The sequence below is a fragment of the Diachasmimorpha longicaudata genome, chromosome 12 (assembly GCF_034640455.1).
Source record: "Diachasmimorpha longicaudata isolate KC_UGA_2023 chromosome 12, iyDiaLong2, whole genome shotgun sequence".
Lineage (NCBI taxonomy): Eukaryota > Metazoa > Arthropoda > Insecta > Hymenoptera > Braconidae > Diachasmimorpha > Diachasmimorpha longicaudata.
In genome coordinates, this window is record NC_087236.1 from 4,019,120 (window position 1) to 4,033,128 (window position 14,009).

General features: G+C 39.3%; 1 protein-coding gene across 1 annotated transcript in view; it reads left to right on the top strand.

Moving 5' to 3' along the window:
• Nucleotides 1-14,009, top strand: part of LOC135168092 (growth factor receptor-bound protein 14-like) — a 299,386-nt gene that overhangs the window by 227,376 nt on the left and 58,001 nt on the right. Inside the window, exon 9 of the mRNA XM_064131986.1 lies at nt 10,661-10,888. Coding sequence (XP_063988056.1) covers nt 10,661-10,888 — 228 coding nt within the window. The remainder of the gene's footprint in view (nt 1-10,660; nt 10,889-14,009) is intronic.

Consider the following 14,009-nt stretch of genomic DNA (forward strand, 5'->3'; position numbering starts at 1 on the left):
GTCAGTCGCTCGAATCGCAGGAGAATATTTGTGCCCAGTTGAATAACAAGAGTCACAGTGAGGAACGACGAATTGTCGAGACATTTCACCGTTCAAAATTTAACTATGAAGTTTTTAATGTAACTATTTTTAGTTTTGTAAATTTACGAATTTTCGGGAATTAATTCTCGGACAACAAAACGGTCAATCGATTTAATTTTTTTTTTTGCTGCATTCCCTGATGCAGCTTTGAACTCGAAGAATTTTTTTTTGAAAAGCTATTCAGCCGATGATTTTTCAAAAATTTTTGCGGTGACGCTCCGGTTGAACACGTGAGAATTAGCCCAAATTTGAAAAATTTCCATCTCAAGTTTGACGCAGACGATTTCAATTGAAAAGTGATTATTTTCCAGCTGCTTTTTTACACTATTCAGCATAAAAATTTAAACAAAAATGATTAGTTTATAGGTCACATGACAACAACCTTAAGGGACTCAATCATTTGCTAAATTCCCGGATTTCGTTCTCGTTTTTTTTATTGTAGGCGACGAAAAAAAAAATGTTTTCAGTGTGATTTAAGGCGCTGTAAAATCCATTCTGCAGATAACGGAACGGCAATTACATGGGGACAGTTCTAGCCATTAAGAAAGTGGGAGTGAAGATCTGTGTAACCTTCGGGTGTCTCCTAATTTAAACCCGGAAAGCAGAAGGGACTATTATTTCCGATGAAATGAAGATTCTGAACAATCATCAAGGTTACAATCACCCAGCGAATGTTATAAAAATTCTCGTCATTTAGAATATTCAATTTCTTCAAGCTTGACACACTGTCAACTCTGTCATGACGCGGAAATATTCTGTTGGAGCGTTCACATTGTTTTTTTTTTCTAGTGGCATTTGAAATTTAAGTAGATTGCGCCATTGCCAAGCGGAAAAATCGAAGGACGAGTTGAAATTGATGGAGCTAATGGCAAACTTATTCGAATCATGAAGGTCTCACCTGAATTTTAAATAAATAAATAAATAATTGACGGAAGAATTGTACGATTGGCAGTTGTCGGCGGCGATCAACTGCCAATCAGTTTATGATCGATTGATTAATCTTTTAGTTCTCTTTCTTTTGAATGGAATCGTAAACCTTCAAATTTACGTTTTGAATTTTTTCGTTTATATCGAATCATTAATCATTTCGTTTTTTCATCCCCATCAATCAATTCACATGAAAATATAATGCAGTTCATTCTTTTCGATTGTCCCGTCGATTGATCCACGATAATTTACAAAAATCCAAATCCATAGAGTGATAATTACTCATAATCGACGATAATCTCGTGTAAAAAAATTTCCGTCTCTCGAAAATCTTTCAAAAATCTTCAGAAGAATCATCAAAAGTTTTTCGGAAGATCTTGTGACCCAGAAAGATCCTTCGAAAGATCTTCAGGAGACAAATTTTATTAGGAGATATTTCCGGAAGAGAGTTTTCCAAAAATATTTTCGAAAGTCATATTCAGAACATCTTCAGACAAACATCATTTTGGGTCATGAAGATCTGAAGATCCTTCAACGATGCGTCACGTTATTTAATCGATAATCCAAAGTCAAATTATAGTACCTTCAGAACAAAATATTTTTGAATTATCATGAAGATCTTATGAAGATCCTTCAACGATGAGTCACGTTATTTAATCGATAATTCAAAGTCAAATTATAGTATCTTCAGAACAAAATATTTTTTAATCACCACGAAGATCTTCTGAAGATCTTTCAACAATTCTTCTGGAGAAATCTAGAAGATCTGTGACAGCTGATAATTAACTACGGGTATAGTAATTAGTCAGACGATATGCTTTAATTACTATCATCAACGTGTCACATTATCAATCATCGAATACAGGAGCCACCACAAAACCATCGAAATTGTCCCCGTAATCTTCATTGATAACCATCAATTTTCCTTTTTTGTATACGACCTTCCGAATGCCCCACGTCATTTGTCCAGTGATCCATCACATGACTCGTTATCTTCTCGTAAATTGTTCACCCAACGAAATCAAGGCCGAAACCCGTCGGTCACTGTGCATCGTCTAACAGCCAGAGACCGCGTGCTTGTCTCTGGTGAAATCAACTTCTGGGTCAGGCCATAAAATCGATAGCCGAATACTATTGAACTGACCAGCGGTTCCAATGTTCCGGTGCACTGACTCCGCGTGGGGAATTATTGGGAATTCTGGGGTCTCGGTTTTTTCAGGAAACAGAGGATTCAAAGTCTCTTCACAAGTATAACTTCACCATCGCTTCATCGACTTATCGATAAAATCAAAGCAAACGATATCATTCCAGTCCAGTGAACAAAATAATAGGGAAAAAGTAATGAAAAGTAACGAAAGGACATTCTCGTTTTATCGTATAAATTCTCGAATACTTTCAGCCGACGTTCGTCATCTTTTTGAACCAACTGACGCACTTTTCCGATCATCAGTGCTGAAGATCAATGAGTTATGAGATCAATGAGATCATCAATTCTCCCTAATTAATGAGCACAATTAAGTGACATCTGAACCTAAACAATCAAGTAATTAGGATATGATTTTTGACCTTCGTCTGACGCTACGTTTTGATTCACCATTGGGCCCATAAGCTCTGATTCTGAGCTCCAGTATCTGGGGGCAGTCCTTAGAAACCTTCCCTTATGGCACCCGAGGAAGGGCCGGGGAAGTTCAGCCAATCACATGTTTTTAATTAATCAGTTGGTCAACGACAAAAACTAGAAAAACAATTTTCCAAATGAGGTTCGTTTGATATCCTCTGTTTCTGTTAAGGTTGTGAAGGTTTTTTTGGATCTCCAAACCCTCTCCATATTCGCTTCCGCAATGCTCTTGATACTCGGCCGACATTCAGCCGACGTTCAACCGACACTCAGCCGACGTTCAGCCAGGACAGACTGTTCTAAGTGACCGTATTCAGAGCACATCTGGTGTCCCTTGATCCATGTAGTGATCGCCCTTCCAATTTCTCTAATTTACACTTTTCCGCATGAGCAGATCTCGTAATTAGGTAATTAGCATAATTCAACCAGGAAATTTCCAAAAATCTGGGATACGATATTTTATGAAACGCACCATCGCTTCATCGACTTATAGATAAAATCAAAGCAAACGATATCATTCCAGTCCAGTGCACAAAATAATGGAGGAAAGTAATGAAAAGGGCCAAAAGTACATTCTCGTTTTATCGTCTACAATCCTGAAACACTTACCACCTACGTTTAACTTCTCTTCGAACCAACTGGCGCACTTTTGTTTCCATAAATGCTGAAGCGAGAAACAATAAACTCGTTAACGTGTATTCTCCACCCCAAATCCACTAGCACCACCACCCGATTCGCAATATTTTTCAACCCCTTCCCTTTCATTTCCATTTTCCCATTTTCTTGTACCTGCAATAACCATTTCTATGAAATTGCAAAATGAGTATAAGGACGTTGAAATTACATTCGGCCCAATTGAGATGAAAATTCTCGATTTACGTTAAATCGTTTCAATTCGGAAAATTAATATTGTTTCGAAGCTCGCGCACTGAGAGAAAAATATAATTTTGTTAATTAAATATTCTTCTGACGAGGATCTAGAGGCGATTTTCGAAGGGAATTTAGGGCATTTGTTGGCTCAAAACAAATGTGATTGACGAAATTATATTTTTCTCTCAGTGCCTTCGCTTGAATTGTGATAATCGATTGCTCGAACCTATGAATGACTTCTGAGAATCGCGTTGAATCCAAATTCGATTAGGAAAATCCAATAAAGAGTTCCATTAATAGCAGGATTACTTTTCCGACTTGTGCGAGTGGGTTTTCTTCAAATCGTTCATTTACGATATCGATAAAGATCAACGCCTTCAAGTGCCAATCGATCATTCCATTCGATTAATTTATTCCACTTTCGGAGTCTCGAAAAAGGAAAGGATTTCACCCCCGAATTTTTTCAAATTCTCCAAAACTTGAATTGATGACAACTAAATTTCTGTCGATGACTAAAAACTTGGGAAAATCCTTTTCTCTTTTGATAATTTTCTATTGACTTTCTGATTGAAATAATACGAGGCAACAATTGAATCTGATATTTTTCACCATTTGTTTATCCTCAACAATGATGAACATTTTTATTTATGGGAATTCTGAGAAGTTCGAGCTATAGTATTTGTTTTCTCTTTTATCCTAAACAGAATCGAATGAATAAGATTTATTATGGTGATGTCACTTGGTCCCGGGTGTTGTCCCTTTTGGCGCTCATGGCAGTTCCTCTAGGGAATTGTTGTCGAGAGGATTCGTCGTCCCAGAAATTAAGAATAAACAATTTTCAAGATAATTTTATTGGAAATAAATATTTCCCACTAAATTTTTCGTCTCAATCTTCATCCGGTCTTTTGTTTATTATTTAAAAGATTGAAATCTGTAAATAAGATTTATTTACTCAATCTAATACTAAATTTTCAATTTACATTCCTTTAAATATTAACAAATTATTTATATATTCTTAAAGTCTGTTTCATTTACAAAATTGTCAGTTGTCTAAGAAGACCTTCTTAATCTAGTTAACAATTTGTTTCTTTGGATTTGGAAATTTGGGCACAAGATGTGATCAAAGTCTTGAGATTCTGCTTCACATGAGCAGGTCAGATTATTTATATTATAAATAATTATTCCTTATTCAATATCACGTCTTGATCTTAATTCAGTTTCTAATATTTATTTTCTAGTCAAGAACTCTATAGAAATTTAATTAAATTGTTTTAATTTGTTTTAATTCTAGTTTAATTGTGTTAATCTGATACGGTTTACTCAAGAGATCGTAATGTCCCTGATGTCCGTCGCCCTTGGTGAGTCCCAGGTGAGAAGTCCGGCCCAAAAACAAGGTCCTATCCTCTCTAGGCTAATCCCGGTTGGGTCCTAAACATCATAAACAACCCGAATGTTTCCGTTATTTCCTGTAACATTTACAACAGCTCAAGTTGATGTCCAAAATATTTCTAACAATTTTTCGTAATTTCACTTAAATTGTCCCACTTCCAGTATTTTTCATCATCAAACTCCAGCCGATAGTTATGAATAACTGAAATGACATTCGTAATACTCCGATTAAACTCACATGTGGGGTCGACTATTGCTATGTATCTCATATCATTGTCATCGTCAACTTCCGTCAGTGCGTTCACCGTTACACTCTTGCGTTATTACCGTAATGATAATGCCAGTCGCACACGGGTTCTTAATACTGGCAATACAGTACAGTGATGGCCTACATTCAGCCTCGGATCTATAATCATAGTTTCACCGGTGGGATTATCTCGGGTAATGTTGTACTGCTTGCGAGGTTAATCCAACTGTCTGCAGAGACATTCGAAGTCATTTTCCTGATCCATGATCGCACGATGAAAGGCCCAAAATTCAGCTGAAAGTTGATTCTATTCGAGTTTCATTTTATTGGATCATTTTGGAGTCATTTGGACACTACCAACATCCTCATCATTATCAATTTCATCACCTGGTACTTCTGAAGAGACTTTTCGTCCCAAATTTACGTAATACAACATGAACTGTGTGATGAAGCCCAAAGACTGACGTCTGATTTCAACAAGATGATTTTTCTAATTCATGACAGCATGATGAATAGTCCAAAATTCAGCTGAAAGTTGATTCCTTTCGAGTTTCATTTTATTGGGTCATTTTGGAGTCATTTGGACACTACCAACATCCTCATCATTATCAATTTCATCACCTGGTACTCTCGAAGAGACTTTTCAGCCCAAATTTACGTAATGCAACATGAATTGTCTGATGAAGCCTAAAGGCTGACGTCTGATTTCAACAAAATAATTTTTCTGATTCATGATAGTATGATGAATGGTCCAAAATTTAGCTGAAAGCTGGTTCCTTTCGAGTTTTATTTTATTTGGTCATTTTGGAGTCATTTGGACACTACCAACATCCTCATCATTATCAATTTCATCACCTGGTACTCTCGAAGAGACTTTTCAGCCCAAATTTACGTAATGCAACATGAATTGTCTGATGAAGCCGAAAGACTGACTTCTGATTCCAACAAGATCATTTTTCTAATTCATGATAGTATGATGAATGGTCCAAAATTCAGCTGAAAGTTGTTTCCTTTCGAGTTTCATTTTATTTGGTCATTTTGGAGTCATTTGGACACTACCAACATCCTCATCATTATCAATTTCATCACCTGGTACTCTCGAAGAGACTTTTCAGCACAAATTTACGTAATGCAACATGAACTGTCTGATGAAGCCCAAAGACTAACCTTTTAAAATCTGATTATTCCTGATTGATCTCCTCTGATTCTCTTTCAAAATTTCCTGTATGTCATCTGCAATATCAAACGTGCGCCATATCAATCGCCTAATCAGAATTCGCCATCACCTTACCAATGATTCCAACCCGACAATTTCCCTGATATCTGACAGCACGATGAATGACCCAAAATCCAGTTGAGAGAGGATCCCTTTAAACTCTCGTCTTCTACGTTAATTTCGCAGTAATCTGGACACCACTACTCCATCATCATCACCATCTCCCACTTCCAAAGTATATTTTCATCCCAAATTTACGTTATGCAACTCGCGTGTATTTGATGAATCCCAAAACCTTGGATGCAACTCTTCAAAGCTGACTATTCTTGATGGATCTACTCCAATTCTCTCCATTAAAATCCTCAACATGTCATCTTTAATTTCAAACGTATGCCGGGTTTACCGTATGGTCAGGATTCAACGTCAATCTCGAGTCAGTTAAGAAAAATAAGCAACCGCTCCCAATTCGTCTTGGCCGAGTGCCTAAATCCATCTTGGCTTGGTGGTGAGGAATCCACAAAAAGGAAACCTGACCTATGCTCCACTGAAGATTCATATCACAGAAATGGCGATCATATAATCACCACCTTGTCATCATCGCAGACTAGTGACTTCTCAAGACAACGACCCTCATCCTCAACGAGGGCCCACGCGAATAATCAGTGTCCAAGTGGATGCCAACAATCGTAAATTTTTCGATATTTTAAGACGTTCGACCCTCACTCGAAAATCATCTAATGGATGTTGGTTTATTTTTCTTCTCATCGCGGATCCGGTGATGGGCCTTCGGCGATTTTTGGGACATTCTGATGATCCTCGGGACTGTTATCAGCTGAACTCGAGCATCAAATGTTGTTGGAGAGTGACGACAGCAGAATTTTACTCGATGCGCTAAGATCGACGATACGTCGGATGGGGAGATTGATTGAATCGATTGGTTGATCGGTTTATTGAATCCTCGCTATTGCGAAAATCATTCAATCAGTCATCCGGTTCTCATCAATCAGTTAGAGAGATTCTGATGGGCTGATGAGGTATGAATATTCATCGGCCACGAGCAGAATCGATATTGATATTTAAATTAACGGTTTTTCGTGGTTGATTGCGGTGGAGATTGACTTCATCAACTGGATGAGCTGTTGAACAACTGGATGATCCTGAAGACGGTTATGATTCATACGTTTTGATGATTTCTCTTGCTACTGGAGGTGATGCTCGGTTGGGATTGAGTGCAACGATTCATCAGTGATGTTGTTTTATCGGAATGAGCCACTCAAAATTCGCAACAGGAATCATCGTTTAATCACGAATGGCTAATCTTGACTTCTGGAATTGTATTTGCGAACCGGTTGAGCCGGTCCCTTTCCGAGACTGGCTTGCCAGCCGGTTTCTTGCAGATGGCTTTTTAAGTATTTTTTTTTTCTTGCGATTTCTTCGGCATTTTTTTTTTTAAACAATAATCCTTCTCAACCGGCTTCTACCTTTCTCCATCGACGCGTCATCGTCGTTGGGTATAGATGACAGAGAGAAAAAATTTTATTGCAGGGGACATGAATGGGCTGTTTCTAGAAAGCGACTGATCGGTCATTGCGATCAAATCCAGTGATGGGTCAGATCGCCAGGTTTTTTCGTGAAATTCTGACCTGGGGTAACTTTGCATTCACTAGTGCGTAGGAATTCTTTTTGTAATTGGATCACCAGAAGAATTGAGGAAACTTTTATGAGGGAAGATCTGAAAAACTTGTCCCACGAATTTTTTTTTTTTGATGGAAATAGTTTGTGAAAGTTGGAGGACCTAAATAGATATGAGTGACTCTGATTTATAGCAGATTTCCCCTTTTGTCAATGATGAATTAATGGCGTCTAATTTTAGTTTTGCTATCGACTACATCAACAAGACACCTTCAGATGTCATGTTTCAATCAATTTGGTTACGTGTGAAAAACTTTGTTGAAAGATGTTGTGAAGTCTTCCGAACATATTTTTAAATTAAAAAGATGTTGTGAAGTCTTCCGAATATATTTTTAAATCAAGAAGATGTTTAGAAGATCTTCCGAAGAATGTTTTGGGACCACCAGATCTTGCAAAAAATCTTCTGGGGTCGCCAGATCTGCCAGACAATCCTTTGGCGTCACCAGAGCCTCCAAAGACCTGCCGAATAATCTGATTATGATTAGCAGATCTTCCCAAGAATCTTTTTGAGTCACCAGATCTTCCGAAGAATTTTTTGTGCTCACTAGATCTTCCGAAGAATCCCTGGACATCATCAGATCTTCAGAAGATCTTCCAAAAAATCGTATGGGCTCATCAGATCTTCAAAAAATCCTTTGGTCTCACCAGATCTTACAAAGATCTTCATTTTTGGGCTCGCCCGATCTTCCACAAAAACTTTCGGGGTCATCCGATCTTCCAAAGATCTTCAAAAAAATGTGCTCACCAGATCTTCCGAAGATTTTTCAATGATTCCACGGACAAGTTTTTCTACGCCGTCTGACACGATAAAAAGTCCACAATCTTAATTTTTATTACCCTTGTTAATTGCAAACTTAGACGCCCTGTTTTCTCAGGACAAATTTGTCCATTATACGTTTCACCTTTCTCTCGTTGGATAATCACTGGAAGAGCAAGATGAGTGGGAGAATACACGTCAGATACATTTGTGGGGTGTGAAGGAAGTGGGTATGTGCAGCTCTACAACACTGAACTGGTCCTCAAATATTTGACGGTGCTGCATTATATTCTCCGTATCTTCTGTATAACGAATAGCGCCAGTTACAATCGCCTCTATGCCAACAGGATTTCCCAAGGTGAAATATCTCCAAGCTAGGCGCCTTGCGAGCTTCTAATATTGGCCAAGTACACAGCGCGCGTCTTGACTAACAATGCAACGTCGCACGAATACTTGGATTGTTGACGCTAAATTCACCGGGTCGGGGATAACATTTACCTTGTCAATTATGGCAATAACTTGCTTCAGCTCATGGAATCCAATTCATCATCTAATTAATCATCTTCTTCATTGTGGGATCATTCATTGTCTCAGGAATCAATGAACAATCATTTAGGATCCGCGATAAAGGATTTATTTATTTCAAACGAAATTTGTTAAGTATTAACGAATGGTAGAGGTGAATATGAAGAATATGATGATCGTTAATAGTTAGAAAAATTGTTGTGGTCGAAGATCTTCCGGAATTCTTCAAAAGAATCATCTGAAGATCCTCTGAGGAATGTTTGGGATCTCGAGGTAGATCTTCTGAAGAGCCTTCGATGGCTCTTCTGAAGATTTCTGACAGATCTTCCCAATGATCTTCTGGATCTGCAGGAAGATCTTCCGATGCTTCTCGTGAAGATTTCTGACAAATCTTCAGATCTTCGCCCTACGAGAAATCTACAGAAATAATGTAACCCTCCGAAAATCTTCAAAAGAATTTTTTTCGATCACCGAGGAGATCTTCCGAAGATCTTTTCTCCTTTTCCCCAGTTTTTAATTCACCTTTCGATCAACCCGAAGCAATAATTGCAAAATCCTTTAGCCGTTCCTGATAACTCATTATTGTGCACTACCAAGCTCAACGTCTTATGCCTCAGCTCTTACACACAATTCTCATTTTTTTTATCCTCTCGTTTCCAGAAATATATATTTCTCATTCCATTCCCATGGTCTTTAACGACTCGAGGGAGCCCGCAAATACACCCGCTTTAGCGATTCAATTGAAACGTTTTCCCGATAAGTATTCATCCAGTGAATACTTCACAAGAAATTAAGGGATACCCTGTGTAATGGCCGAGTGTTGGCGGAGCATTGGCCGAACGTTGGCTGGCCGTTGGCCATTTCACAAACCAGCCAATTTGTTGTATTGATATGTGAGCCTGTACTATTGTTAAACAACCCTAATCATGGGACATGATAACACGCAGGTTCACGTACGAATAACTACGAAATTATTCTTCCACGAATGGATATTATATTATTCATGAGGTACATACGAAGTGAGAGAGACTTTTTACACATTATTTGATGGTTAAGTCAATTAAATGTTAACGGGATTGGATATTCGCGCTATTTATGAATTTTCCGTTGCAAACCCAAACCCGGAAATGTCTTCGAACATCAGCAAACATTTCAGAGACAACTTTTACCACTCGGTATTTACATTCCGGATATGTAATCACCGTTAGCAATTGTTTACTCTCGTGTTGGCAATTTTTTCCATCAATTTATTTCCGGTTTATCACATACTGAATTGTTTTTAACCACAAATTAATGAGTACAAGTAACAATATTAATTATTTACATTATTTGTTTCAGGATAGCGATCAGCCGGTGCCATTTGCTCATCTGTCCGATTACCACGTGTACAAGATTCCGAACGCAAAGAAGTACTTTCACGCGCCCTTCGAGTGGGGCGCCTGTCTGAGGCCCTCCAGCAACGCTGAAGCCGAAGACACAGAGGCCGGGGTGCCAGGCCTCAAGGTCATAACATTTAACAGTGAAAAGTCACGCACCTGCTGGCTGACAGCCATGAGGTTCGCTAAGGTACAGTGCATCAATCAAGTCTTCCCCCTTTCTTCCTGTTTTTCCCATGAGGGCGAGAGAGCAATTTCTTGGTAAATTGTTCGTCCAATTACAATGCAACATGCAGACACATAATGTTATTGACAAATGGTTTGGGGAATGGTGAATGAGACACCTGAAAACGTATTTTATTTCAGTCAAAAACGGTTTTAGTCCAGTCATTTAATCTTATTTAAACAAGTCCTGGTTAAGGTTATGGGGGATTATTGCAGCCGGAGGAAAGTCATCACCAGAGTAATTAATCGCATCCAAAGTCATCCTAAAAAGATTAGAAGATTAAACAAAAAATAGTCAAAAATTTAGTCGGTAGCGTAGGGGTGAAATGACATGAGTCACCTTTGATGGTGGTCCAATTTTTGATGAATATCTCGAGATCTACGGAAGATAGCAAGATTTTTGTTAGAACCTTTTTTGGGGAGGAGATTCAGTACTACAATAAAGGTTCTTATAATAATTTCGATATCTCTCTTGGATTTGGAGATATTGGCGAAAGACTCGAGTCATCTAATTTTGCGACGTTGCTACGGTATTAATTACAAAGAAAATTAATTAATAACGAGTGTTGACAACTGTCATTTTCAAAAAAGAGAATATTCTGTTGACTGTGATGCAGTCAACATCTAGTATCACATACCAGATCCACGACAATCCAACAAATATACCCTATCGGATCAGCGCACGGTAACGATGGACCGACTCAGTTATGAAAAGCTAAGCATCGCTGAGTGTGGTCACTAGAAGGATGGGTGGCCGCGCGGGAACACCTCCATTCCTTTTTGAGAAAAACTTCCATTTTTCTCAAAAAGTATGACTGGAAAATTGGAAGGTTATGACCGGAAAAGCTCAAATAATTCGTCCAAACCGAAAACTCATCTGCAACTACACAATCAATAACAATAATATCCACCAGACACCGCCCAGAAAACCCTAAATCAGATGAAAATATCTAAAAGCTGATCTTGCGGAGACGAATTTTCCCGAGGATTAAAAACACCGAAATGAATTACCCCACACCATAAAATTACGGTGGGTAAAATTCCTCGGGATGTCTTTCCCCAGAACCAAATGACGGACTACCCCTTAAAATATGTGCGAAGGGTGGCGGGGGGTGTTATTCACAACTGTGCGAAGTGGCGTCTGAGACTGCCCTTGAAACCCGACGTGGTGCTTAAGCATGCCTTTGTCACCGAGCAAAGTTCAAGTATTTCATGATGTCTTTGGCATCATACGAACCATCAGAAAATCTCCACTGGCTCACCTTCCTGCCCATACCAATACAGTTTTTTATTTTTCAAAAATAAAAAAATGTCCAGAGTGCAATTCCCGTTCTCGAGATTTCTCACCATACCCATGGCTCCCTGTTTACCCTCCACTTCCATTCTCTCATCATCCTTTTTCACCACTTCACTCTCAGACTTTATCGTTCTCTTCATTTTAGGTTTCTTTCAGTTATTTTCCTTTTTCGTTGTTTCTCTTTACATCTCCCGCTCGGCCAGAAGGTAGTACTTAACAGTTCTTTCGAGCATGAGGGGTGGGGGGGTGGGTGAGGAGGGCGGAGAGGGCTTTGTAACTCTTTCATTTTGTGAGGAGCAAGGAAATAAAGAGGAAGACGCCAGAATGGTGTGGCCCCTTAGGGATATCTCAGAGAAGAAACCATCATGCACCAACAGTTTTCTACTGCCGAGTGTCTCTACAATTTTTCTTCTCTCATCATTGAAAACTATACCTATGTACACTACTTTTATCTTGTAGCTGAACCTCGGGCCACCTCATTCTCATCATCCGGTGGAAGGAGAGAATATTCGTCCGGGATCACCAGTGCGAGCGCTCTGAGTTGAGTTCTTTTGGCATTTTACGTAGCTCATACTCAATTTTTTTTTTTTTCGGTCGCTCTTATTTTGGGTTGCGGAGTCGTGGATTAGTCTGGGAGGTCCAGGATTATACGTTTCTCCATCGGGCGTCCCTGTTCGTCGCTTTCAATCTGCGTCGATCATGGAAGGGTGGGGGCTAGGGGTAAAAACAGCGGAAGGATTCCCTCCTTCGGATTTCTCCGATGGTTCGAGGGAATGAAAAGCGTCGCGTCAGCTTCTAGTAGACAACTTGAATTTTCGCCGGGACTTCACTTATTCGATATCATCTGCGCTGTCTTCTGGAAGAAACGATAATTTCCGGCATTAAGGAAAAGATTTGAGGCGAGCATCGAAGACAAGACTCGGGGATATCCTTCCGCGTAAATCTCGGGTCTTCAACGGGTTTCGTAATGAGTCCGATGCATTCGATCAATGGACCCGGAGTGATTCAATTGAAGATCCGCTTCTTCATCATCTCTCGGTGGTGGAAATTGTTGACGATGAGGAACGTTGCGTCAGCTTCTTGGCTGGAATGATTGTCGCTGAGATAAGTTGATGTTTCTTGGGAGAAATTTGTCTTATTCGGTATTATCTGTACTTTCTTCGGGATGGACGATACCTTCGCGATGGACAGTCCTTATTTTCTCTAGTTCCTTGACTTCTCCCAGCATCAGCAATTTCTTACGGAATGAACGATCATTTCCTCGCTAAGGAGACGACAATTTCGTCCGTCTTCCGACGAGCAGTTTCGTTCCTCGCGAAATTCCTCGTGAGTTTGATGCATTCGGTCCGGGCGGAAGGAAACCAATTGATGATCGAGTTCTTCATCATCTTGAGAGCTTCGGAATGGGGGAGGATAAAAGGAACCTCCCGGCTAAATCGGATTGATTGTCTTGGTCCGCACTGCATGTCCTTCAGTCGATAACATTTTCTAAATGGATGGAGCAGACGCAAATCACTGGATTAATTTGCTACCAAATTCCAGTTCTTTTGTGGGACATTAGTTTTGATGTCTTGTGATAAGGAACGATAATTTATTTGGTCCAATAAATCACCGAATCCCCGCTCATCACCGCAGTATTTCTGCGGCACTTCAAAGACTAATGAATTCGATCAATGCTTCCAACTATCAATTGACTCATTCCTACCCAAATTCAATTAATAACAGTCTGTCTCATCATCTGAAGTTACATACTTCATTATCTCCGATCCAGGGCTTACTCATTAACCGT